Source organism: Psittacula echo, assembly GCF_963264785.1.
Source record: "Psittacula echo genome assembly, chromosome: 6".
NCBI lineage: Eukaryota > Metazoa > Chordata > Aves > Psittaciformes > Psittacidae > Psittacula > Psittacula echo.
In genome coordinates this window covers 43450927-43478444 of record NC_137743.1, presented here as the reverse complement: position 1 = coordinate 43478444, position 27518 = coordinate 43450927, and the positions used below count along the sequence as shown (strand labels likewise).

Here is a 27518-nt window from a genome sequence, read left to right as displayed (position 1 = left end):
ATATTTCTGAAGTGGTGGTTGACTGAGTAGGTATATTCATAGATGAAGGATGTACATAGCACCTATAAAGTACATTATGGGTTGTATGTTTTCCCTTTGGGTTCTAAAAAGACAAAAGTTAAGCTTAGTTTTATGCCTAATAGCTAATCAATAAGACCAGTGGGCTGCTGTCACTTTATTACAGGACCATGATTTAAGCACTATTTTATATGTAAAATGGATTAATGTTATGATTTTTTTTCCATGCATTTATGTATCTGTATCAAGGGAAAGAAAATAACCCCAAATAAATATCGTGTTACAGTATGTTCTCAGCTGTATGAGAGAAGTGACCCATATCTGCCTTAACAGGATCTACAGCAGTTGTGCTTTTGTTTTGCCAGGCTAAAAAAGAAATTCTCAAAAATAAAAAGGAACGGGAACATTCATTCTTGTCATGAATACTGCTCGGAAAGAAAAAGAACAAATTTTATCACTGCTTTGACATGAACTCCTTGACCAGTACTGTTGTGGTCCTCCTTTGCTCCTACACTGGCCTACAGTAGAAGACCTACGGGGTTTGGAGGGTGGGAGTAGCCCAAATCCTGCACTGTATTTAGCTACAGCACTTAACAAATTACTGTTGATCCTACTGATAAAGCCAGAACATTGCAGCTAGAAGTAAGTGTGTCTTAAACTATGTATCTCTCGACTTTTATAATTAAGAGCGTAGCAAGATCATCGCAGTGATAGAAAACATATTTCTTTACTGGTGAAAGGCTTTGCGTCAGGACCACCATGTCAACTGCTATTTTAAGTTCGAACATAAAACATGAAGAGCACTATTGTCATCTAAGCAATAAGTCCTAATGCCACTGTAGTTACTGTAGCAGCATCAATCAAGGCATCATGGTGACCCCGAGCACTAATCCTCCCCAATTCTTTCAATTTCGCTGGCAGCCATGTCCCAGGAAGCTGTCTTCAGCAAGGCAGAAGCAGGTAAGAGAAATACATTAAAAATCTATGTCCCATCCTGAGTTGTCATCAGGGGGTGGTTCATCACTGTCCTCTGGGAAGCTGTCAAAATTGCTTGTGTCTGTTGGAGATGCAACCTGCAGAAAGAAAAGAGTGACAAGAAGGTGATGGTCTGTCACTCTGCAGACATTTCGTCTGGATCTCACAACCATGGTCATTCAAGAGTGTTCATTGCTAACCGCAGCAAGCAAGAGAAGTTCTGCATTCCACAACTTTTTGCTGAATCCCTGGAGAACTTCCCACAGCTCCCCTACTCTAATGATCGAGGCCCTCTAGGGTCTCTAGGTCAAGAGCAACCATCCTACCAAATGGTACGAGGTCATCAGAAAAGACTCAGAATTTCATAGAATAGTTAGGGTTGGAAAGGACCTTAAGATCATCTAGTTCCAACTCACCTGCCATGGGCAGGGACACCCCACACTAAACCATGTCACCCAAGGCCTCATCCAACCTGGCCTTGAACACTGCCAGGGATGGAGCATTCACAGCCTCCCTGGGCAACCCATTCCAGTGCCTCACCACCCTCTCAGTAAAGAATTTCTTCCTTATACCCAATCTAAACTTCCCCTGTTTAAGTTTTAACCTGTTACCCCTTGTCCTGTCACTACAGTCCCTGATGAAGAGTCCCTCCCCAGCATCCTTGTAGGCCCCCTTCAGATACTGGAAGGCTGCTATGAGGTCTCCACGCACCCTTCTCTTCTCCAGGCTGAACAGCCCCAACTTTCTCAGCCTGTCTTCATACGGGAGGTGCTCCAGTCCCCTGATCATCCTCGTGGCCCTCCTCTGGACTTGTTCCAACAGTTCCATGTCCTTTTTATGTTGAAGACACCAGAACTGCACACAATACTCCAAGTGAGGTCTCACGAGAGCAGAGTAGAGGGGCAGGACCACCTCCTTTGACCTGCTGGTCACGCTTCTTTTGATGTTGGGAAAGCTCTGGGCTTCCCCCTGCCACTGATTTCAAATTTATGGCTAGGATCCTGAATCTGAGGTGTTGTAAGCTGGGACCTGCCACATTTGAGTTTCCTGACAAGTACTGCTTGGTCTAGCAAGCCTACCAGAGAAGCTTCTCAACTCATCTTCCCAGGATGAAGGCCAAATACCTTTCTTCTTTTTTTTTTTTCACTTTACGATGGTGACTGAAACTTCCTCACACTGAGACATTCAATGTAATTAAAAAAAAAAAAAAAGAAGCAATACAAAAACAGACCCACAGCTCTCCAGACCAAAATTATCAGTGTCTTACTAGAGAAAACCAGTACTTGAAACTGTACCCCAAGTAGCCAGTGCAGGCTGGAGGTGACTGCTCTTGCCATGGGAACTCCGGTTAGGAAACGCTGTCATTTTTAGCCATTTCACTAGTACGACTAGTGGAAAAGCCACAGCCAGAGGCCAGTCTACAAATACATCTCCAGCAGTCCAAGAGGTGCATTTGATGCTGGATGCTGCTATAAGCCTTGGGAAACAAGAGCTCCAGCTTCAGCTCTAAATTTAATTTGCTGCCCAGCTACATCAGCACTTTCCTGCTGCTGAAAACATCTTGGGGAAAATTAAGGCTCTTGAATACCGAAATAATTTTGGGAAAAAACAAAAACTGTAAAAGCTTAGTGGAGTACTACAGACTGATGTGATGCTTCACTGTGTACTGAATATTGTAATTTTGTTTTTTTTGAGTTGTCTGGATCTGTTTACTTTGTTGGTGCTCCTCCACCCTTCAGGTCTTAACTTTTGGGGTGCTTTTACACTTGTTCTCCTCCATGGGCTTGACCACATTCCTCTGTTTCTCTCAGCCCATCCCATGTAAGCTCTCCCTGTGGGAGCAGAAGTGTTGAAGATGTATGTACAAGGTACCAGCTACCAAAGCGTAAGAGATGCAAGTGGTGTGGCCATTCCAACCAGGATGCACACAAGCTGGAACTTCTCACAAAAGCCTCTCAGCAGTGATAGACAGTGCGTAAGTCAACTTCATTGGGAGAAAGCATCTATGGAGCTCCCTGGGGCTCCTCCGCAGATGTCTCATCTGGAAGCACCTAGCAGGCAGCGTTTTTGAGCTCTGGTTAGTTGAGTCTCTAAGGGAATTAAGTCCTGCTTTGGGAAATGGATTGCATTTTGTGTTCATCTGACAAAACAAAAAGGCTGAGGATATCCAACACCTCAAAGATAGAGCGTTTTCTTAGAAGAAATTTCATTTAGGGAAAAAAAGGTTGGATGAGTTGTTACTCTACTGATTGACATTATGTGATGCTAATGCTGTTGTGTGTGACTCCCCACAGTTCAGAGGTTCAGGTCACCTACGCGGCCTGCAGCTCTTTACTGTTGGAGACATGGGAACAAACATCCTCTAAATGCCCTCTCCTAAAATTACCTCCTGTCCAAGAGGATAAAGTGCAAATGTTAGTATCAGCTTTCTGGTTGCTTAACAACATAAGGGCTTGAGATGAATTATGGTAGAGGGATCTGTAGATCTTTCTCAAAGGCAGAAGCTGTGATGCCAGACAGCACAACTTTGGAAGACTCAAGAGCTTTTAAGGACAGACACTGTCACTGATTTCTGCTGTGGTATCGAGGATCAGCTGCTCCCTGAAGGAATGTCCTAGCAGCAGGATGTAAATTAAGATCTTTCCTAAAATTCCATGGAATAAGAGCTAAGGAGCAGCTTTTGATTGCCTCACTGGTAGTACCACATAACTGCTGATAAGAGTTAAAGAGCTGGGGAAGGCCTTTTTTAATTAACAAAAAATCAACCAAATAAACAAAAAATAAAAGCCAGTCTCTATGTTTAGCCCTGCTTGCTCCTTTACAGCTAACAAGTAACTAGGACAGATGCATTGATAAATGTTAAAATGGATTTCTTTCCCAGAGCTATGTATTTTGGGCCCCTTTTCAGATATGGCTCTTACTAGCAGTTGGGACTTTTGCCAAAGCAACTGGAAAACTTGTGGAAAACAAAGCTGAGCAGGACCAACAGCTTTGGTGTTGACAAGATACACTAGTTAATGGAGGAAGGTTTTGGAGAAAATCTCATAGAATCATAATTTCATAGAATAGTTAGGGTTGGAAAGGACCTTAAGATCATCTAGTTCCAACCCCCCTGCCATGGGCATGGACACCCCACACTAAACCATGTCACCCAAGGCCTCATCCAACCTGGCCTTGAACACCGCAAAGGATGGAGCATTCACAACCTCCCTCATGAGTATGTCTAGAGAAGATATTATTCTTAAGAGCCCTAGCAAAGAGGTAGCTGTACTGAATTGGGATCAGGTCAATGTATGCCTGTCAGCATTGAGTTGTTCTGGAAGAAGGATTCCTCTGAAGAGAGAAGGATGCTCCCATCTATTTTGGACAGGCTTGATAGTGGTGGGCTGGCCAAAAGGGTAACAGCAGATCACTCTCTTGGGAGCAATCACAGACATGTTCCTTGGTAGGATATTCGCAGTCCCATGAGCATATAGCCTTGATGATGCCCAGAAATCATGCCAATGAAGTAAACTAGGTGTTCACAGAAGCCTTTTGTACTACTGCATTGGAACACAACTGAAAAAGCAAAGAATGAGTGATTTCCTGCACAACAGACTGGAGACCAGCCTTCCTCTAGGCAATGTCAAAGGAGCAGAGACCATTTCTGGTAGCGGAGCAACATCCCAGCTTGGGGATGTCAGGAAGCAATTCATGTCCATAGTGAGGAAATACACCTGAAGTCACTGCTGCTAGTTGTGCTGTCTTGAGAGTTAGACATGCAGGGTCCATACATATACTGAGTAAAGGCAGTATTGGAAATGCTCTTACAAAAGTAAAAATTCACAAAAAACAATTAGAAAAACATATTTGGGATTTCAGGCTGCACTGACATCCTGCACAGGTAAACCAGGAATTGTAACTGGATATAAAGAAGCAAACTTGACTTTATATTGTGATTTTGAAATGTGGGGAACAGTGCTGCTGGCAAATTAATAGTCATTAAAAAGAAGCTTACCAGAAGAACCATAGTTTTGATTTATAAAACATTTATGTATTCTTTGGGTATCCTGCCTTAGGCAGATATTTGCTAAGTCCTGCTTTCCCCTAGTGACAGTAATTTCTACAGCCCATATGGCAAAAGGTGAGGGGGGCGCAAAACCCTCTGTTTTTTCATAGCTGGTAAGAAAATTTTGGGATTGCAGATTTAGCCCTGGAGCTGTGCCTGCCACTGCTGCAGGAGATGCTGGACCATGGGTGGAAAGAGCAAGGGGCTGCAATTAAACATGATTGCTAATGTCATTCTCTTGGTGATCCTGCGGGAGAGGCATGGAGGGAAAGGATTAAGTTGAAACAAGGAGGGGAGGCTGCAGAACAGAAGGGGCCAAGGTAATTTCTATCAGCTAATCCTGTTTGGTTTCTCTTTGTGGCACGCTTTGTGGGTAAAGGGCTCACAAAGACATCAAAGGAAGAGCTTTGCTCCAAAGGAAAATGAGTCGAGCTGTTCCTCTGTGTCTGCTCCCAGTTAAACATAAACTAGGCGGTAACAGGGCTTTTCATGTAGGACACAGACACAGGAAAAAAGAAAAGACAGAAGAAGAGGTTAATGCAAAAGAAAAGGGAAATGGCATACAAATCCCACTTGCCTTCCCAAAAGAAGTAAGAATAAAGGAGGAAGAAAGAGGACACATTTGAGAGAAAAGGTGAAAGTGGCAGTTCTTCACTGAAATGGGAAAAATAGATGAAAAAATAAGCGGAGCAGTTGCAAAAGAGAAAAATATGTAGTAGTGAGTGATCCTGCCCTGATCTCCTGCTGAGAAGGGCATTTCATCGCAATCATGCATCATGCTCTCCCCAGACTGCCTTCTCCTGTAGAACACTGCCTGGAGACCGTATGGCTGGAATGGCTCGACTTCTTCAAGCATTTTCAGAAGAAATTAAGCACATGCTGTTGCCACTTAACTGCAGTGTATTAGTGCCTGCAGCTCATAACATTCATGTAGAAGAAACTTATTGGCTGTGAAGGAGAATATAACTAGGAAAACTTACACTTGGTATTATAGGAGGTGTCAGTGTCCCTTTTCGTAACCCTTCCCAGTTAAAGCCTTCAAACCATCTAGAAGGGAGAGAATCATGAAACAGTTACACATACAGTGAAAATCTCTCTGTAGCATAACATTAAATTGAAATTGCTTAAAAAGTGGGTTTCATCTCCCACAGTTATCATGTTCAAATTGTCTAATTAGCCTTAATAATTCTTCCTGTCAACTTTATATATGGTTTTTTTGGGACTGAAAATGAAGCTTGTGTAGCAACCAAGTGGTGATACCATGGCAAGTACAAATTACCAGTGCTCAGAAGAAAACTGTTCCTCACTGCAGATGTCCTGGTAGCTGTTCTTTTCTTTCTATAGAGTCGATTCATCTCGTATGAGACCTCTAATGTCCTTTTTTTGTAAGAGATTGGGAGCTAAGGGCATGCACAGGGATGTCCGGGTTTGGGCACTTCAGGTTTGCTCAAGCCATGGCAGCTCAGGTAGGTGGATGAGCCCTGAGCTGAGTCTTCAACCCATTCACCCAAAATGTCCATCTAAGCCACTTCTATTGCTTTGGGTATGGGAGAAGGACCAGCATGGATGGATGAGAAGGCCTGCTTCTGTGATGGGTCTCTAACTTGTTCTTATCCTGCTCCAGCAGGAACTTGTAAGACGCACTTTACAATGCTGCCATCAGACCAGAAGTGATGATGAATTAACATTACAGATAAGGAAAAAGTGTGTTGGGCTTTGGGAAGGAAGGGAAATTGAGGAAAACCTTGGAAAGTGATTCTGCAAACCAAAAAGTCCAAGCAGGCAGTGGCTCAATTGGATTGCTTTCAAACGCTCTTTTGCATTAGACTAAAGCATAATGGTCAATATGCAATCCATTTTGTTCAGAGACAAGGCTAGAATCTACACCAAACACTGGGGAAAAAAAAGTCTGATGGAAATTCAAATAGGGTCTAAAGCATACTAGAAGGCAATTATTGTTTTGCAGAAAATTGAAGTGTTTGAAATGCACATTTTTGTGGGTTGGATCTGATGATTGGTGGAGGAGACACTTACTTGTGCTTTTGGATATCTTTCACTCCATTTTTCAAATTCCCTAACCTCTCTGATGGATTGTCCCTATAAAACAAATAACAAATTGGTTACTTTCTTAATCCTTCTGAACAACTAATTTCTTTGTAAACAAGATCAAGGTAATTATATTTCATGTGCTTACCTGCATAGTTTTTTAATTAAATTAGCAGCATTTTTGGCAATCTTCTTTGGAAATTCAATCATGTCTATTCCCCTTAGTATGATGTTATAGGTCTTCATGGGGTCTGGGCCTGAGAAAGGGGGACTTGAGAGGGGAGAGAAAGATACAGAAGATTAAAAGTTTGTCTTTAAAATAGCATTGAGGATTGATTAAAAAAAAAAAAAAAAGAGACTGCAAAGCAAAAGAGTACCCTACTGAAATGAGAAAGGGCAGATGACAACAAGCAATGCTTTGCTTTCTATAATCTTAACAATTTCTCAGTCAAGGAGCTCTAATACTGTCTGGATTTCAGTAATGCTGGCTGCAGGGAAGTATCAGAGAGTGAAGTTTTGCAGAGCAGCACATGCTAAACCTCTTCTTTCCATAATGACCCATGTACCAACAACATGAGGAACAAGGGTCTGAGTAATGCTGGCTTACAATGATATGACACGCTTTCAGTAGAGATTAATTAGGTTTCCAACAGTTTAACAGAATAGTGTCTTAGGTCCATCCCTAAAGGATAAGCCAGGAGTGATGGGGGATGAGGTTAGGAAGTGCCAGGAAGCCTCTACTGCCAACATCAGCACTAATATATACATCCAAAACTACGTAAGGGAAGGGATGGATATACGGACTCAAGTCTTCATGGTCTATCTCTTCCTTTTCAGACATGAAGCAGCCTGTCACTGCACCTCCCCAGTTAAATTGCAAATCCTTTCTCTTTCACCGCCATGTTCAGCTCACTTAGGCCCAAAACTAATTTTTTGGTGTAATTTTACAACATTTCCTAAAGAGCCTGCTCATGTCTTGCCCTTTGAGAGGTCTGCATTGAAGCTGTGATTTAAAGTGGAAAACTAATTATTAGGTTTAGCAGAACAGCGCTGTGCCACTACAAGCACACACCAGCTCTGAACCTTCCTCTTGCCTAATCAGGGTGACAATGGCAGAAATATTTGGATCTATTTTCAGCAGTGGTGCCGGCCCCGATGCCCATACCTGCCAGTCAGGAGTTCATACATTAAGATTCCCAGTGACCAGTAGTCTGCCGAAATGTCGTGACCTTTGTTCAGGATGATCTCAGGGGCTACATACTCTGGGGTTCCACAAAAAGTCCATGTTTTCTTTCCAAATCCTATTTTCTTTGCAAAGCCAAAATCGACCTGCAGAAAGGAGCAGAGTACCCATCAGGGCAGAGCACGAGAGGGAATGTCAGCCATGTGCTCTGCTCCTCTTGAAGTGAAGCAAAGCAGAAAAGAGGTTTCCTCGTGGGAATACTCTCCTAGCTAAAGCATCGTGGGTCATTCCAGGACCAGGCAACCACAGTGACCTCTTAACTGATTTATCCTTTGTAATATAAAAGGAAGAGTCTCATGAAGGAAGAACAACAAATGCTGGCACCAAGAGTTTCTTGGGAGATGAAACTTTGTATCATTCATTTTTGCTTTTGTGTTTTTGTTGTTGGCTTGTTTGTTTGTTTGTTTCTTTGTTTTAACTCCCAGCTTTAACCTGAGCAAGGAATTATTTAGGCTAAATACTGACCATTTTGGCAGCTACTGAAAAGCTCAGATTTCTCTCCCAGGCTAAAGAGCAATGCAGTACAACAAGTGTCCTCCCAGTTTGCTTGAGGCTGTTAGAATGTGCTGGTGGGATCACGAAACGCAGCATGTCCCTATAGCAGTGCCTTTATGGCACCAGCAAGTACGGAATCAAATTATACTACGAACTGAAGCAGTCCTTTTCGGTCCAGGCAGATATCATATTAATAGGCTTACTGTATTTCTAGGTTTACCCCTCTGCCCTTCTCTGCCTCGGTGCTGTGACAGCCCAGAGCTGTGGTCTGTAGCAAACTCTGCTGTCTCTTCATGGCTGTGAGATGCTCCTACACCTGCACTGGTCAGGAGCAAAATGTCCTACATGTTCACAGTCCCACAAAGGATCTGGGACACTTCTTGTGCTATCATGCACATATTTCAGGGGAGATAAAAATGTCTAAAGAGCTGGGGGACAGTGATGGGACCGGAAGACATCCAGGTCCAGATCCTCCTGCAGCAGAGAAAAGGACAGTCCTGCACCTAATGGCCCTTTATTAACCGAAAAAAATGCTGGAGCTCCCCAGCCTTAGCAAAATGCGGTAGAGGATAATTTCTGATGTAATTCATTAGGTTTAGTGTCACAGTGAAACACGGCAGCTGCCACCAGGCTATAAAAGTCCATGATGATGATGGTCTGACTTACTGCTCCTAGCTGCTGATGTCACTCCCAAGTCTCCCTTCCCAAAGGCAGGGAAGAGTCCTCAAGACAAGAAGCAGAGACCTTGCCCCCCTGTGTCTCTCAGGGAGGGCATCATCCCCTCCTGAATGCAGCTGTTTTTAGGGGTGTGTTGCTTCCCATGGCATCCCAAGTGCTCACATCCTCCAGCACCTCCTACCAAGGGAAGTCTTTCTTTTCTTCTCCCCTTCTCCATGGTATCACCTGGCCATTTGGGATGTATCTTACGTTCAGGGCACCTCTGCATTCATTTTCAAGGCAAAAAAATAATTTGAGTGAATAACGCAACACAGTGAAACCCATCAGGAACTCCCTAGTTTGGGGGGTGGAGGTCTTGTACATACTGCCATCCTGGTTTGAGGAGATGGCTCTTGCAGGTGGACAGCATTAAGAAGGACCATGACTTTCTGGTCCGGTTTCAGGCAGAACTTTATGCAGTTTTCCCAGAGGAGCTTGCACAGATTAGACAGAAGTGTTATCAGTGCTAAAACACAAGTGGCCCTCCTAAAGCAAGAAACTGCATTGGCCACAGTTCAGCAACACCATCCAGAGTAATTAACAGTAACTTCTTGCCATGATAGAGTCATGAATAATATTTCCATTTTCCATTAAGAATGAATTTATAATTGCTTACAAAAAGGACCTGACATAGAAACAATAGTGTACAACATTTGTTTCACCAGTCACCTCTAAAGCCCACAGATGCAAGTCCTCCTGCTCTCCCACCAATACTCCTATTTTCAAGTTAACTATTAATCTTTCAGTAGCTTCAAAACAGCTAAGTTGATGTCTCCTGGTGCTGTTTTTGAAAGTTTTCCACTTCAGGAACACAGATCTGAGTTTTAAGCCAGAATTAGTGTTTCCCAGCTCAATCCTGAGCCTCAGCCTGGTGGAGGTTGGGAAAATATCCTGGTGGTGGGTAACAACACTCATGCCCTGATCTCATATCAGCATCTACTGATGGCAATCATCAGAGACAGGACCCTAAACTGGGAGGACTTTGCTTCTGACCCTCTGTGGCTAATCCCATGTTCTCCTCTATCCCTAACATCAGTTAGTAGCAGTGACTTTTTTGACAAACCAGATGTTGTAGGCACTCACCAGTTTGGCATAACCTCGATGATCCAGAATGAGGTTTTCTGGTTTGAGGTCCCTATAAATGATCCCTTTGGAATGCAAATAGGCAAAAGCTTCGACCACACATGCTGTGTAAAACCTGGTTGTTGAATCCTCAAATGAACCTCTACATAAAATGAGAGAGGGAAAGAGGATAAAGTGATTAGATCTCTTCCCTTATTTGACTTCACTTTACTGTTAGAATCTCTATACAGTTCAGTAGAATCACTCTTACACCTGGAAAGTGCCTGTTGCTACACTCACCTTTGGCCAAGCCATTATCCATCATATTTGAGAAGCTGTGGCAGTTGAGTGAAATTCCTGCTGACTGGAAAAAAAGGGGAAATATAACCCCCATTTTAAAGAGTTAAAAAAGAAAGACCCAGGGAGCTACAGGCCAGTCAAGTCTCACCTTGGTGCCAACCAAGATCATAGAGCATATCCTCCTGGAAACTATGTTAACGCACATGGACAATAAGAGGGTGACTGGTGACAGCCAACATGGCTTCACTAAGGGCAAATTATGTCTGATAAATTTGTGGCCTTCTATGATGAGATAAGGGACGAGTGACTGATGTAATCTACCTGGACTTATGCAAGGCATTTGACACTATCCTGTACAACATACTTGTCTCAAAATTGGGGACGGATTTGATGGATGAACCACACTGGAAGCGTTCAAGGCCAGGCTGGATGGGTCTTTGAGCAACCTGATCTAGTGGAAGGTGTCCCTGCCTGTGGCAGGGGGTTGGAACTGGATGATCTTTAAGGTAAGGTCCCTTCCAACCCAAATTATTCTATGATTCTATGATTTGCATCTTTGAAATTAGCATCTCTGTCCTCTATCCACCTTCATACCAAACATTCATATCTGAAATATTTTAGGTTTCATTTTATAGTTTCATCTTGTGGAATTAATATTTACAAATCATTATCTTGTAAGCAAAAAGTGATTTTTTTATCATAATCTTTGACTTTTGGGTGTAAAGCTATTTTGAGCTGTAGAGATCAAGAACTCCCGTACTAATATTCATAACCAAGACAAAAGGCAGAAAAATTACAGTTGATAGGACTTGAAGTGTTAAATGCAAATTCAGTATAAATTGCACCATATCCCCCTGCCCACCAGGAGCTGGCAGTGGGAACTGGCTGAGCTCAGAAGCACATCTAAGCTAGGTGGCAGCAAAACCACAATTTAAAGCTGAGAGAATTAACACTGAAATTATCAGGCTTTGACCAAGACAATGAAAAACACAAGCTGGCACTGCTAACTTTGCTACGCTTCTTGTTTTAATGGTTCAGAGACAGCATGCTGTTAGGAAAAGCAAGAATTGAAAAAAATGCATTATAGGTAATTAAAAAATAATTTAACCTTTGATTTCCGGTCAGTCTTTTGGATGCACTTCTTTCACTTTCCAAATTTAATTAAATTGTGTTCCAATCTTGAGCTTATTACATAGTTACAGGCAATTCACCACACCTTTTCCTGCCCCATGGATGATGTATTATGTGCACATCCCACAAACACCTGTGCAACCCACCTGCCACCTACTCACACAGAACCAAAACCAATCGCTGCAAGGTCAAAACCTCCCAGGGCAGGAAATACCAGGACCACTTTGGTTGTGCATTACAATGTGGTATGTAATTACATGCTTTCCTATTTTTTTCCATGTCATTTCTGCATCCTGATGGTGTAGTGCTCCTTGCAGAGTGAGGACTTGATGCACGATCCTGTTTCCCGCTTTGATGAGTGGCCCTCATGTACTATGCGATATCTGGACTAAAAGCCTATGCAGAACTATTGATTTCCTCCTGCTCATTGCTGTCACAGCTGACTGTGTCATAAATATTAAGAAGTATTAATAGATATTATTTATGACATTACCTCCATGAAAGAGGTGGATGTTGCTATTCACGGTTACTGAGGGTAGGCAGCAGAGCAAACACTGAGATGAAAAAAGCAGATCTTTCTTTGGGATGGGAAATTGTGATTTTTTAGATGACTTTGAAGAGGTCTATATTTTTTACCCTGAAAAGGCACTTCTCCATGGATTTCATTCACAACTGTGAAGTCTCACTGATGCCAGTGCTGCCTTAAGGCCTTGCTTTACAAAATTCAGAGTCTAAAATGTCCATTTAGGCAGCAATGCCTAAAGGTGTGGCACTAGAAGGGCTCTAACTCCCTGCAGGAATGCAGCAAGACTGGCTTTGACACTGCACTTACTGAAATGCCTGGAGGGTCGCTCTCTGCCATCATACATGGTACCCAAAGTCTTAGTCTCTCTTAAGACAGTCCCACGTTTCCCTATCAGTTGCCTGAGCCTCCCACCAGGCTTCCAAATGCAAGAAATGATAGCATGGGCACCAAGAACACAACTGTAATTTCTGTGGTTGCAAAAGGTCGTTGTTCTATGTATAAAATTAATTTAAATAATTAATTATTTTGATTAAAATATGCTGCTTCCTATTTAGGGGTACCTGTTAGAGATGAAGACACAAAGAAAAGACAGTCAAAGACTTGTCATAGATGCGATTCATCAAGTGACTATCATCACTTCTATCACTACCTTCTGTACTTTTTCAGAGATGCCATGACAAAGCAGCTCCAGATAAGTCTCTGCTTACATAAAGCATTGTACATGTTGGATACAAACTAAATCTGTCCTTATTCTCAGTTATAACTGGATTCACTTTGTGTCTACTCAACTGCATAGAAACAAAAATAGCTCCTTACCTTTCTGGGATCTTAAATCAAACACACATAGCATGGTAAGACCCAGATCTTGACCATGAAAGGTAAAGATGTTTGGTCATCTAGAGGCATATGAGAAAATATTCCACTTTGTAGGACAATAGTTTCTTACAACTCACCTGTCCCTGAGAATTGTCCAAAGCTCTCCACCTAGACAGGCTTCCATCAGCATGTACAGGTATTTGCTGTCCTTGAATGTCCTGTAAAGCCTGTCATTGACAAGCAAAATCATAAATAAATCCACTATACAAGTAAAGTCACCAAGCATTCCCACTTCTCACAGACCATACACTTCATCCCAGGAAGCACCACAAGACTAAAACTATCTTTCAGTGTTAGTGCTACATTTAAGGAGAATATTTCAATGTCTCTTCTTGGGTAGGAAATACTTCAGTGGAAAAGGATGGGCATCTGAGTGGTGAAGTGTATTGTGGACCTCGGAAGAAGAGGTCACAACTACTCTGGGTGCTACATGTAAAATTTGCCATTTCTAATGGTGTAACCTGACACTTGGCTCTCCAGATGTGGTTGTAAGTTTTCCTACTGTTTTTTATAACATCTGTATCATCTTGGTCTTCATGCTACAAAGTCCAGCTGCAGATCAACGGCCTTATTTCCATTTGATCATTTCAAAGGAGTGCTGCCCAATTTGTGATTCATTACAGAACATAAACCCACTGATGTGGTAGAGTTTAAGGAGAACCTGTTGACATGCAGGTATTCTTTTGTGAAGTGCTTTTCCTATTCCCCCGAGGGACTCAATATGGAGGAAAAATTGCCTAAAGGGATAGATGGGCCAGGCTTTATGAACCTGTCTTCCTCAAGTGCTATCTAAAATGTGTGGCAAAATCCGTGCTGTGTGTTTAATATGATATATTAAACATTAATATAATTAAACTATTAATAAATTAATAAATTATCAATAAATTATTAAATAATTATTAAATAATTAATAAATTAAACTATTAATATGATATATTAAACAAATGCAATTATAAAATTATGAAAACAAAAAAAGGGAATTCAGTGTTAGCTGGTTCACTTAATTTTAATGTTGAACTACTTCTGTACTTATTACATGAGTGGGTATACCGTTTAAGTTGCCTGCAGAAACAAGCCTGCTGTATGAGGATACTGGAAAGGTCCTTTGCAGCTGCACTGTTTAGAAATTAATTTTAAAAATCAAAGCTCCACAGCAGAAGGGGATGCTGAGGGATATGGTGCAATTGCTGCATTCATGGGAGTTACCAAGAGTCAAAAATTGGAGGGCCAATGCAACATGATATAAATCAAACAGGTGGTTTTGCAAATTCTAGCTCTTCCCAGCTAGTGATAAATCTAGTTATTAATATATGTTATTAAGCTGTGTGATAGACCAGGGAGGAAACACAGCAGGATATGTTCCTTTCTAAGGCATACAATTAAATATTAAGTTAAGGTACATCGCAAAACATCCTGGCAGCTACAGTTTGGCTCTGATATGCTTTCACATCACAATGCTAGACAACGTTTGTCTCCTGTCTGTGTTTGCGAAGCATCCAGCACACAGCTTAGCAGCAGTTACTTACTCTATTTTTGCCATGTTTAAAAGGCAAAGATCCCAGCAGCTGCAGCTGTGATGTAGGCAGGAGTCTGGGTACTGAATATGCTCAGGTAGATAATATGAATATTGTCTACCTGAGAAATACTATGTAGTTAAATATTCTGCTTGCTACCACAACAAAATTTAGACAAGAACCCCCCAAAAAAACAGTATTTCAGATCTTTCTTATTCTAGTATTACCTATGTGACATTTAAAACCACAGTTATAACGTGCTTCTTGGAAAAAGTTGGAACATTTCATACGGTTAAAATTTATAAGTCAAAAAAAAAATCTTAATTCTTGCCAGTTGGACAAAACATGATTCATTTTAGTAAATATTTAATCCAAAATAATGTTTACAGAAAACATACATATTCAAGAATCCAAAATGTGAGCAACTAAATATGTTTCATTTAATGCTACTAAAATATGGCACTTTCTCTAGTTAAGGTAGCCTTGATTAAAAACTGCTTTCCAGAAAATTCTATGTGCATGAAATTTGGCCTAAAATATGCAGAACAAAAAAATATTGTTTATCAACTGTATGGAAGCGCAAAGTTAATACATGGTGAAATCATGCTATTTCAGCAAATCAAGCAGTCATCAGCTTGAAAAGTCACAATATTTGAATTCATTTTTTATTTTTTATTATTCATTGAAATATTTGCAGATCCAATGCAGGCATCCACTGCTCAACACTTGTTTGGCCCTTTACCAAACCCAGATAATTTTGGTTTTGAGATTCTTAGATTATCTGAAAGCCTCTTCTGCTTCTTTTGCCTGATTTAATGCATTTTAGTAACCAAACTGAACTATTCTTCAAAGATTTTTAATAAATTGTTTCATAATGAATTAAGAAAATAGAGTTATTGGGGATTTGTTTTCCCCATTCTGTTATCCCAGAGATTGTGTCCTTGCTCCAAGGCCATTTTAAACCCACCTTTCACCCAACATTTTGAAATACAATTAATCTGCTGAAATGATAATATTTCTACCTGTAGCACCCAGAAAAATATTATCCTAGCTGGTCCAAGAAAGGGTATAAGCAGCTTATGAATGATTTTAGAATAGTAACTATAAGACAACTTAAAATCCCCAGAAGCCTGGTAACCGTAAAGAATGGAAATTGCATGATATGGAAGGAAAAGACATACATATAACACATTCTTTTTTCACTTGCCTGCTGAAAGAATAAAAAGTGGGAATGAAGAAGTATTTATTTCATTAGCTATGAATATCAGTGGCTCCATTAAGAAACGTTTACAGACTTGAGGTTTTTATTTAGGAGGGGATATTTCTGGAAATGATGTCAAAATGTCCCTCCGCTTGGCTAGCCCCACACTTCATCTCCCTTTATATCCCCATCACAAGACGGTGCAGGCTTCAGAAGATAAATCTATAGGCTGAAATAGCCCACAAGATATATTTGGCTCTAGCCTAAGTAACAGGGGCATGTTTGTGAATTGAATATTACAGAGTGAAGGAAACTGCAGCTGGGTAGGGTATTGGGCTGCAGTTGTCACCCATGAATCAGAGGCGAAGCTGTGGGCTCTGGGGGAATCCCAGGGATCAGCCCAGGAAGGAAACACCCCCCTAGAGACCTAGGTGGCTGTCCCAGCCACATGCCTGCCTTTGCATTTATCACAGGGGTTTGGTTTCACCCCTAGGTTAGTATGTCTCTCTGTAGCAATTTTTGGGAGCAGGGTTGCTCTCTGGCAAAAGGCAAGTGTTTCAGGCATCTCTTTGAGGGTGGGACTAAGCACCCTTGGCTTAAATGAGAGGCTGTCCTTTTAGATACCTCCAGCTGGGTGAAATGCATTGCTCTGCCAGAGTTTCACACCACCCATTGTCCTTATCGTCATCTAAAACATAAAGAACAATCTCTGTTTCCTGTTAACAGATACTCAGAATCCTTGAAGAGTCAGGTAACTTTGCTATTAGGATTAAAACAAAAATGCCTGGAACCTGGTTTTATTGACTGAAGAATTGCCTTTGCTTAGGTTTGGTGGAGAGATAACGGCTTTCGTGCATTTATCCATGATGAGTCAAGGGATGCTGAACTAGATTTATCTAATCCACCCTAGAGAGAAGTGCTGGCTACAACTTTTTCTTCATACGGCAATGCATGATCTCAAAAGATTAAACCCTACCTTCCAGCTTCCTTTTGTGGGAAGAAAAATTCAGAAATTAAGAATAAAAAGGAAAATTAACCTTGAGCAGGGTCAATACCAAGTCATGGTGCATATATCTACATGGAGAATCGCCCACCAGCATCAGCAAGCTCTGCCCAGGCTGCAGGCTGGGGGGTGTGCTTGCTCCAGGAGCCACAAAGCCATGTAAGCAAGGCATGGGGCCAACACAAATTGGTTAAGACATGAGTTAAGTTTAGGCTTGAGTGAATATCCCCCATGGGCAGAGTAATCTCACGTTTGCCTGGAATAGACTTTATTCTACACACTGTATTTGCAGTCCCTTGCAGGAAAGCTATGGCCAAAGGGTTTTTGTTGTGATGGATGTATTATTCCTATGTGCTTTTACGAAATCACGAGATCAGCTGTGCTTCACTCTCCTGTGGCAGCATGTAAAGCAGAGGGATGGTACCTCACAATGAAGTCTGAGTGTGCGCTCTGCATGATCTGCTTCTCTGAGCGGATGTGCTCCTGCTGCCTCGTGTCCACAATGTGACGTTTCTTCAGTATTTTCATGGCAAAAGTTTTTGATTCTTCACTTTTCAACTGGACCTTGGGTAAAGCAGGCAAACACAATAGTTAGAAGCAAGGCAAATCCCTCTGCCAAACTGTGACAGTCCAGCTGCATGGGAATGCAGTAATCCCACCACCTACCTTCTAATAACTCCTCTCACTTCTTCAGCCATCAGCTTCACTTCAGTATGAAACAGATTTCTAAATACTTGGCCTATTGTTAAATTGAAAAGCTATTTCTAAAACTCCATGTGTTTAGGGAAAACCCAGCCGTCAGCATTACTCTCAAGTCAGATGAAGTTGCTACCTAACATGCAACTTTCACAAAGCCTTTTTCTATAGCTAATAACAAATGCACAGGCTCTAGCAAGGAAATGCAGTTCTTGGATGCTTGTAGAGGATGAGCAGAGCTGGCTTTTCAACAGCACTGCTTGGTCGTGTCTGTACTTTCAACCTTAAGCCTCAGCAACCTATTTTTAGCCTTATTTCCCAAAACAAGGTTGAAGGAAGTTGTTTGCTTGCTTGCCAGGGTAACACTGGTAACTGTCGAACCCTAAGCCGTCCCCAGCCCACCCTGAGGGACTGGTACCCATCCCAAAAGAGAGCTAGAAGGCAACCATCCTTTCTGTTTTGGCCTTATCAACTTAGTCGCCACCAAATGAGAAAGGAACCTTGCCATCGACCTACCAGGCCTCTTAGTTTGTTAAATTGCCCCAGCAGCTGTTCACAATAACATTGCCAGTTAAATGCTTTGCCTCTTTATAGTAAGAGATGCTGTTTGGCAACTTCTGTTTTGGTTTTCTTTCAGGAATTTGGCTTCTGCCAGCACACGAGTGGCTTGTCTGTTGTCAAGCCCCATCATAAATCCAGCTTGCATTTTGGGTTAGGAGACAACAGTCATGCAATCACAATTTATTTAATATAATACTTATTTTTATATTTTTTTGGTAACAGAAATATGGACTTATATGAGACATGGCATCTTGTGTTTTTCGAAAAACCGTGTTTTTCGCAGGCTGCATACCATAACCTTGAATCTGCTTTGTTCATGCTCAGGTCACAAGGAAAATGCAAAGAAGGATTGTATTCTCAGTATCCCATCTTTGTCAGAAATCAAACTGGTATTCTGATGTCCACAAAGACACAGCTTAAGGAAATCAAACTCCAAAGGCAGATTCCCAGCTGGCAAAGAGATTTCCAAAATCACCACAAGTGATAGAAAAATAAACATTAATAAATGAGAGTCTATGGCCAAAGTTTTCATCATTAAGTTCTTCAATACGTATACATGTTTGCATGTATTACTCTATCTGTTTTAAAACCACTTGGGGTTTTGGTCTTCAGATTTATGGCTTCTTATTTTCCCTGCAGCCACAAGCATTTCCAAGCCCACATGAAGCTTTTCTTTTTCCAAAGGCGCTGTTCTGTATTTCACACAGAGACTCATAATTATTATCTTTGCATGAAGCCAGTGTTTGCCATTTAATCTTCAGGAAGACACGGTACAAAGACTTAAACGATCCACATAAAATAAAGAAAAACATTTTTCCTCATCTATGCAGTAGAGCTGCAAGTTATTTATCAAACTGGTGCTACATCATGCTGCCTTTGCTATGTGGCTTGACCACATCTCGAAGCAGAAAGGAATTTTGCATTTATGGCAAACCGAAAGTGAATAAAAATATTCTGGGTTTAGGATTAGTGTTTGGTTTGTTGTGTTTTTTTTTTCCTTTTTTGAATAAATGGCACATGGACTTCAGTTCAACTGTTTGAACTAAATTATTTAGTAGTATTCCATCTAAATCAAAACAGGCTGTTTTGGGGAAGTAGGAAGAGAAATGAGGTGGCACACATGGAATGAAGACATGATGAAAGTTAAGGGAAAATCTGGGCTTAGCAAAATTTTTCAAAGTTTGCAAAAAAAAAAAAAAAAAAAAAAAAAAAGAAGATTAAGGTTTAGCATGACCAAGCACATACTTCTGGAGAACATACACCTCTTGCTTTTGATGTTAATCCAGATTGCCTGGTTTCTCATCAGACCTGTGCATCTGGTAATGGACAAGCATAATCAGCTGCCACACAAATTATTTCAAATATAAGTCTGTGCAAAACTTTGTTAGGTATTACAGATCAGATTTGTTTTCTTTCCGTCTTGTGTTTTTTAAGGTCAGGTTGTCCACCAACAAATCATAATGAACAGTGGAACCAAGAAAGTAGCTCCAGTAGCAAATTTATCAGTCAATTTGAACATGAAACATTAAAAAAATAAAAAAGTATTTAGCACTCTAAACTTACTTCAAACATTTCCTGATGTTAATCTGTACCAGACATCAGTGTTAAAAATAAATACAAAAACCTGGTGGAGGCTCAGATGAATAAATTCCAATATTACAGAATAAAGGTACTATGAATAAATCCCAGTGTGCCTTTTTATGGTATTATCACTTTAACACCATGGATTCTGACTGCTTAATTTTTTGTGTCTTTCATTAAAGAGGATATTTATTTTATTAATGTTTTTTTCAAGGTTTTTTTTTCAGGGATACATACTTACACAGCTCCAAAATAAGTACAGAAAAGGAAATTATTATGAGGAAGCAGAAGGCAGTGGTTTTATTAGGTGTTTGATGGTGTCATCAGTGCCACAAATATTTAAATATAGAACAATCAGGTGGCTACAATTAGCTAATGCAAGACTTTGACCTAATGCCACTAGGGAATTTAGATCCATTTTCCAGTCCCACTCCTGTCGTGCTTCATGAGGCAGAAGACGTGAGAGTTTGGGAGCATGGGGTCATTAATTTGCATTAAATGTGCTGATACACCAAAAGAAGCTGCTGAGGTACGAAGTCTGAAGTTTTGGACTGCCTGGTTGTCCACCTGGAAGATGAACCCTACAGACTTCTCCTTCTTCAACATGCATGAATCCTCTCCTTGCTTTGGTGTTTCTGCCAAATGAGGTGACTGTGAGGACTATTTTTTTGATGCAATTCTGGGGAGCCCCAGGTAATTCATATTATTCTTGCAAAGAGCAAGTTTTAATATTAAGCTCCTGATAGTTTACAGAAAAAAAAACAACAAAAAACCAACCTCATGTTTGATACCAATCTCATTTCAAAAGCAGAAAAATATACCTAGAAGTCACCTGGATATTTAATATAAAAAACCAAACAGGATTAACATTGAGAAGATGAGAAGGGCTGCTAAGAACACCCTGCCTTTCAATTATAATGAGAAAAATGGCTCAGAGAGCCACAGAAACCACAAGGATTTTGACTCTTGGCTCAAAGGATATTCTGGGCAGGAAGCTCAGCCTCTCAAAGAAACCCACTGTAAAATCTCCCAAACAGTTCAGAAAAGGAAAAAGGTTTCAGCTTTCCTTGGATGGCAGTTTGCAAAGGAGATTTCCCTGCCGCAAAGCTCACGAGATTAGTGTTCACTCACTTGGAAGCAATATCTTGTATTTCAAAGGCCCCAGGACTATTGATTCAGTGGAAACCTGCTGAGCCTTGGGTTTCAATCTCTCTTCTTCAAGAGCAGCTGAGCCACTAAGAGGATCAACACAGGGTAACCACCAGCCTCCATCTCTCTCAACCTTTTTTTTTGCAAGTTAAAAGAATTTCTGGTCCCTTCCTTCCTCACTTTTTTCACTCCTCTCCTTGCATTGACCTCACCCAGTTGTTGCCTTTTCATCAGTTCAAAAATCTCCCAAATTATCTCTTTTGGAGATAATTTCACGATTGTAAGAGCAAACATCAAGGCCACTGGAATATTGACATAGAACAGTAACATTAAAGTCAGGTATCTGCTGAATACAGGCATAGAAAAATTAGGAATAACATTTATAGCACTGAATATACTCCATCCCTTTCTCTCCACCTTCATATATGTTTCAGTTTTCAATTTTATGTCCATCTCATCACTGAGCTCTGGCACGTGGTCCATGGTTGCAATTCTGCCTCCAAATTGCATGGATTGCAAAAGGCAAAGCAGGCTGAACAGCAAATCTACACCAAGAGCAGTCTCATACTGTCCATTCCAGTGCAATAATCACCCAAATAGTGAATTCTGGTAAAACTGTAGTTAACTACTGATGCTCTCCTGGTCAGACTCCCTCCTGGTGAATCTGCTTGAGCTCTTCCCCTCACTGTTACAAATTAACTTCTGGGGGAAGATATAAGCCCTTTCAGTTGTGGAACAGGAATACATTTTATCTCCAAAACAAACAAACAAAAAAAAGGAATAGGGAGCACAATTAAAAAAAATACAAACACCAACTTAAAAAGGTGATGTACAAAGCCAGAGAGATAAGAGGTAAAATTAATTAGATCAGGTCATTCTGCAGGATTACAACCCAGGGAATAAACTGCATCCCAGTGACAAAAATAACAGGAGAAATTTTGTCTGTAAGTAAATAAGGCAATTGTAGAAACAAAATAGAATGAGAAATAGTTGTGTCCATTTTGCACAGATACATATTTGCATTAAGATATAAAGTACATATAAACATATATTGCATATGTTGATATGCATATCAATTAGAAATAGAAATGTAATATAAATATAGTGGCATTTTGAAAAATATTCTGGTCCAAGCACCGTGGTGGTAGGGTATCACAATCACATTTGGAGATGTGGCTGCATCTTCAACCATCAGGTTTTAACTGCACAGTGCTACATTGGAAGAACCATACTTCTCCATCTTTTAACACCTTCCTATTGCATGAGCTCACCTCATGAAGAAGCAGCTATTCCTTTCCTCCATATGTGACATCCATCCAGCCCTCTGAAGCAAGGAAGCTCCACAACATGAGGGTGGACAGGAGTTAAAACAAGCAACTTTCTTCTCTGCTAGCCCCATGGCTGCCCTCTCCCTGCCTTGTGGTTGTGTAGGAAGCACCACTCACTCAGATTTACGGCCTTTGGCTGTTTTCAGTGTGGTGCCCCATTTCCATGTCACCAGGTGGGGTTTTTTTTTGGCAGCCTGAGTCATTGTGACAAAGCTACTCCTGAGCAAACCCAAACAGGTGGATCACTATCTGAAAATGCATTTAAGAAATTCCCTTAAAGAGGACACAACAACAAAATGCAAATGCAGGGGAGAACAGAAAGGCAAAAGGAGAAGAGAAGGAGAGATGGAAAGAAGAAGGAGGACAAGAGAAAGAGAAGAGATCCAGCCTCTCTTGCTTTTCCAAGTCCTTGTTTTGTTAGACCTCAGCTGGCTTCTCCTTATGGCTCCCCATGCTTATATGAAAATGTTGGAATCATTCCAAAAGTTTGGTTTGCTTTATGGTGTATAAACTTCTGCAACTTACAAAACACACAGCGCACTCAAGGCCTGATTTTTATTTCTTTTCACACAGCTGTAATTCATGTACATATAAATATGGTTCTACACCTTAGTGCTTTTTCAGACTTCCTTGGAAAATGGATATTGATGAGACAAAATCCAGAACTTGATGGAAAAAACAGTAAATGGCTCTATCTGTATGCTTCTTATCCTTCCTCTCTCTGCCTGTCTTTACTATAAATCATGTATGTGTATTATATGTAGTCTGCGATGTGAGCAATTTCCATGAAACTCCAGTGACAGCCAAACTGATACAATGCAAGCTGACCTTGAGAAACTGTAAAAACTAAGAAATTTTTACCAGAATGTAGAACAAGATTAAGTTCAGTGAAGATTAGCGAGGTGCCTGAACCTTGCCATACCTAGCTTGAGGATATGCTATTTTAACTGCATCATGGCCAGTCTTCTATTCCTGCATGATTTTCTTCTAGAAGTCAGCAAAGAACTTCTGATTTTCTGAATTTCCATTGAGAAGTTATGCCTGTGAGTTACAGGTCTTGCATGGCTGTGGGTTTTCCAAGAAGCCCTGTGATTGTGCTTTTTTTCCCAAGGAGCTGCAACAAATAATATCTGGAACTATGGTAATCTGTGTAGACCCCTAAAGCCATGAAGGAGCAACAGACCCAAGGGCACAAAAGCAGAGCTTGACACATTTATATTTATATTCATATTTGAATTCATATTTAAATTTATATTTTTAGTTTATCCTTCATTCATTTTGGCCAACGCAGTGTTTGCCACTCAAAAATCTCCAGATTTCTTTCACTTATGTAATTGAAGTGCTTGAATGAACATGAACTTTCACAGCGTCTGGACACTGTGCTCACAAAAACCTTAGTCAGGAACTTTTTCTGCTGATCTTCAAAGGCAGCTGGCTAGGCTCCCAGCTGAATGGGAACACACAGGGAGAAAAGTTTATGCAAGTAAAAAATATTTTGTTTACTCTGGAGATGTGGCTTTTTCCTAAACACACAGTAACAGTGAGCTTTTAGGAGCTGGACAGAAGCTTTTCTTGAATTCTTGCGTCCACAACTCACAGATCAGTTGTTTGTTGCTTGTGTCTCCTGCTGAACTTCCCTTGTGGGCACAGTGATACCTTTGTAATGACAGAGATGCTTTCAGCGAGGGCTTTTGCTAGCTGTGCATTTTGCTATATGTGTATTATTCAGATATAATGGAGCCAGAAATCTGTGTTATGAAATGCGAATATCTCTATATCATGTTAAATAATAACTGGTTCAACCATAGCTCTTGGGAACTGAAGTGCAAATGCTTTTGCTTGCTGGGTATGTCCAAGGTCCTTTATTTTCTGCTGTTTCCCAGCTAGATGCATTTGAACCAACGAAAATAGCAGCAGCTGTTGCTGAGCGCAGCACTTGCAAGCTGAGCTCTCCTAATCCCAACAGCTGAACTGATGCACGAACAAAGCAGAAACTTCTACCCACCCCCAGCAAAATAGTACAGCATGCTTTGTATTTATGTTCTTCCAGGATGAATTAGATTTCCTTATATTAATATTATTTGCCTTACAACTTGTTTTCTTGTCAGCATTTCTTTTTATTAGGCAAGTGAGGGTATAGCTTGCTCATATTTATGCCTTAAAGTCTACTGTGGTGCTCAGTATTTCATATCTTTCCATTTGCGTTTTGAATGTTCTTTGCACATCTCCTTAAGGCCAGATTCAGCTGCTCTCCTGACCTAAGGTTTAGAGAAAAACTGTAGTTTGCATATCCAAATTATAAGCAGGCTACATGCTGTTTCTCACTCCATCCTTTCTACCTCATGCTCAACATCACCTTAGTTTTGGGTTAGCTGTCTGCTGTGTGTGAATAGGCATGGTGATTGGACCAGGTTAGGCTGGAAAAAATAAGTCTAGGCTTAAAAAAAAAGATCTAAGATGGAAAGTAAACCCATGAAGCAGCTGGCGTCTTCTACCTGACGAAAGCATTTGACACTGTCCTGCATGACATCCTTGTCTCTAAATTGGAGGGACATCAATTTGATAGATGGACCACTCGGTGGATAAAGAACTGGCTGGATGGCCACATGCAGTGTTGCAGTCAACAGCTCAATGTCCAGCTGGAGACCAGTAGTGAGTGGTGTCCCTCAGGGATTGGTGCTGGGATAGGTCTTGCTCAATATCTTTGTAGGTGACATGGACAGTGGGATTGAGTGCGCCCTCAGCAAGTTTGCCGATGACACCAAGCTGTGTGGTTCAGTTGATACGCAAGAGGGAAGGGATGCCATCCAGAGGGACCTCGACATACTTGTGAGGTGGGCTGATGCCAACCTTATGCAGTTTAACCAAGCCGAATGCACGGTCCTACACCTGGGTGGGAGCAATCCCAGGTACAGCTACAGGTTGGGCAGAGAAGAGATTCAGAGCAGCCCTGCAGAGAAGGACTTGGGGGTGTTGGTCAATAAGAATCTTAACATGAGCTGGCTTCAGTGTGCACTCCCAGCCCAGAAAGCCAACTGTATCCTGGGCTGCATCAAAAGAAGCGTGACCAGCAGGTTGAGGGAGGTGATCCTGCCCCTCTACTCTGCTCTCATGAGACCTCACTTAGAGTACTGTATGCAGTTCTGGTGTCCTCAACATAAGAAGGACATGGAACTGTTGGAACAAGTCCAGAGGAGGGCCATGAGGATGATCAGGGGACTGGAGAACCTCCTGTATGAAGACAGGCTGAGAAAGTTGGGGCTGTTCAGCCTGGAGAAGAGAAGGCCGCGTGGAGACCTCATAGCAGCCTTCCAGTATCTGACGAGGGCTTACAGGGGTGCTGAAGAGAGACTCTTCATCAGGGACTGTAGTGATAGGACGAGGGGTAACGGGTTAAAACTTAAACAGGGGAAGCTTAGATTGGATCTAAGGAAGAAATTCTTTACTGTGAGGGTGGTGAGGCACTGGAACAGGCTGCTCAAAGAAGTAGCAAATGCTCCATCCCTGGCTGTGTTGAAGGCAGGTTGGAAAAAGCCTTGGCCGACATCGTCTAGTCTGAGGTGTCCCTGCCCATGGCAGTGGGATTGAAACTAGATGATCTGAAGGCCCTTTCCAACCCTAACTATCCTATGATTCTATGAAGGTGCCCCTGCCATGGCAGGGGGGTGGGAGCTAGATGATCTTTAAGGTCCCATCCAACCCTAACCATTAAAAGACTGTATGAATTCATTACAAGTGGACAGCAGGGTGGAACCTGTCCATGACAATGATCTTATTTTCTTTGAAAAAGTCTTATTTCAACTGGTTGGGAAAGCACTTAAGTATCGTATCATCATCTGGATGCTATGGGACTTTACAGGAATATAAATTGCAAAATTACTGTCTATGAATACACCTAAGTATAAGCTAAAAAATCCACAGTCCTTAGGAAATCTCATCTCTTCAACAATTAAAGTTGCTTAATCAAATACTCAACTGTGCTAAAAGCCTGTAATTTTATGTTTTGATCCCTATACTGAAAATTGATATTCAATGCTTAGCAATATGCGCAAAGTTTTTTATAAGCAAGGACATTGGGAAATACAATAAAACTTGTGTCTTTCTTTCCTGGTTTTAGCTGAGGAATCACAACGCTTTTTTTAAAGGTATTATTTTTCAAAAATATCTAGAAAGAAAAGGCTAAAAAGCAGCAAGAAATGTAAACTGTTTCATGCATAAAATCATTCTAACAAAATGTAAATAGCAGAAGAAGGGTTATATATCTAAAATATAAGAAACCAAATGGAAAAACTCACTACTGTGGTTTCTTGTAAATGTCAGACAGACCTAAACTCTCCAGCCCCATACAAGATCCTGACCCACTCCTGATTTTCGCTTTGTCTACAATAGAGCACCTATTTTTACATCTAATTCCTGCTTTCAAACAGAGCTGAAGCCTCTGGCTTGACAGCTCATATCCTTATCCGGCCTCTGACAGTATTTGATGGGCTACAAATGGAATCTCATCTTTCCAAACTTTGACAACACCTTTTCCATTAAGGCAAGCCCTGAGAATATGTTTTTATCTACAAAGGATGTATTTAATTCCACTAGGAATTAAAAATCAAAGAAAAAAAAAAAGGTAGCTCTGCAGTGGTCCAGTGCTATCTGACAGTAACATTAAAATTAAGCATCCTGCACATAAGAAGGGAATAGGCTGCATATGTAAGAAGGGGGAAAAAAAAAAAGGGGGCCAAATCTTCATAACCAGCATTTTGTTCAGCTGGGTAGCAGCAGTTCTGCTGTCAGATGAACATGGGTTTATTCAGGTGCTGATCTTCAAATCCCTCACTTAAAGCTCAATTTCTTCATCTTTACAGCACCCAAAATGCCTATTCCTTCAAAAGGAAGGAGACCAAAGTACTCCTGACAATTAAAAATCAAGAGATTTCAAAGAGAAGACTGATCTTTCTAACAAAAAGCTTAATAACAGCTGGAATAAAAGGATAGCTATGCAGCTGGAAGTTTTCACTAAGAAATATCTGAATTATGCATCTGTCAGTCTATTG

General features: G+C 41.0%; 1 protein-coding gene across 2 annotated transcripts in view; it reads right to left on the bottom strand.

Moving 5' to 3' along the window:
- Nucleotides 1–992: 992 nt before the first annotated feature.
- Nucleotides 993–27518, bottom strand: part of PRKG1 (protein kinase cGMP-dependent 1) — a gene marked incomplete at both ends in the record, with an annotated part of 504682 nt that continues 478156 nt past the window's right edge. For both annotated transcript variants that reach the window (XM_080620728.1, XM_080620727.1), the window contains 8 exons: nucleotides 993–1091; nucleotides 6022–6088; nucleotides 7076–7138; nucleotides 7236–7358; nucleotides 8253–8416; nucleotides 10626–10767; nucleotides 13515–13604; nucleotides 17580–17719. In XM_080620728.1, the coding sequence (XP_080476854.1) occupies nucleotides 993–1091; nucleotides 6022–6088; nucleotides 7076–7138; nucleotides 7236–7358; nucleotides 8253–8416; nucleotides 10626–10767; nucleotides 13515–13604; nucleotides 17580–17719 (888 nt within the window). The remainder of the gene's footprint in view (nucleotides 1092–6021; nucleotides 6089–7075; nucleotides 7139–7235; nucleotides 7359–8252; nucleotides 8417–10625; nucleotides 10768–13514; nucleotides 13605–17579; nucleotides 17720–27518) is intronic.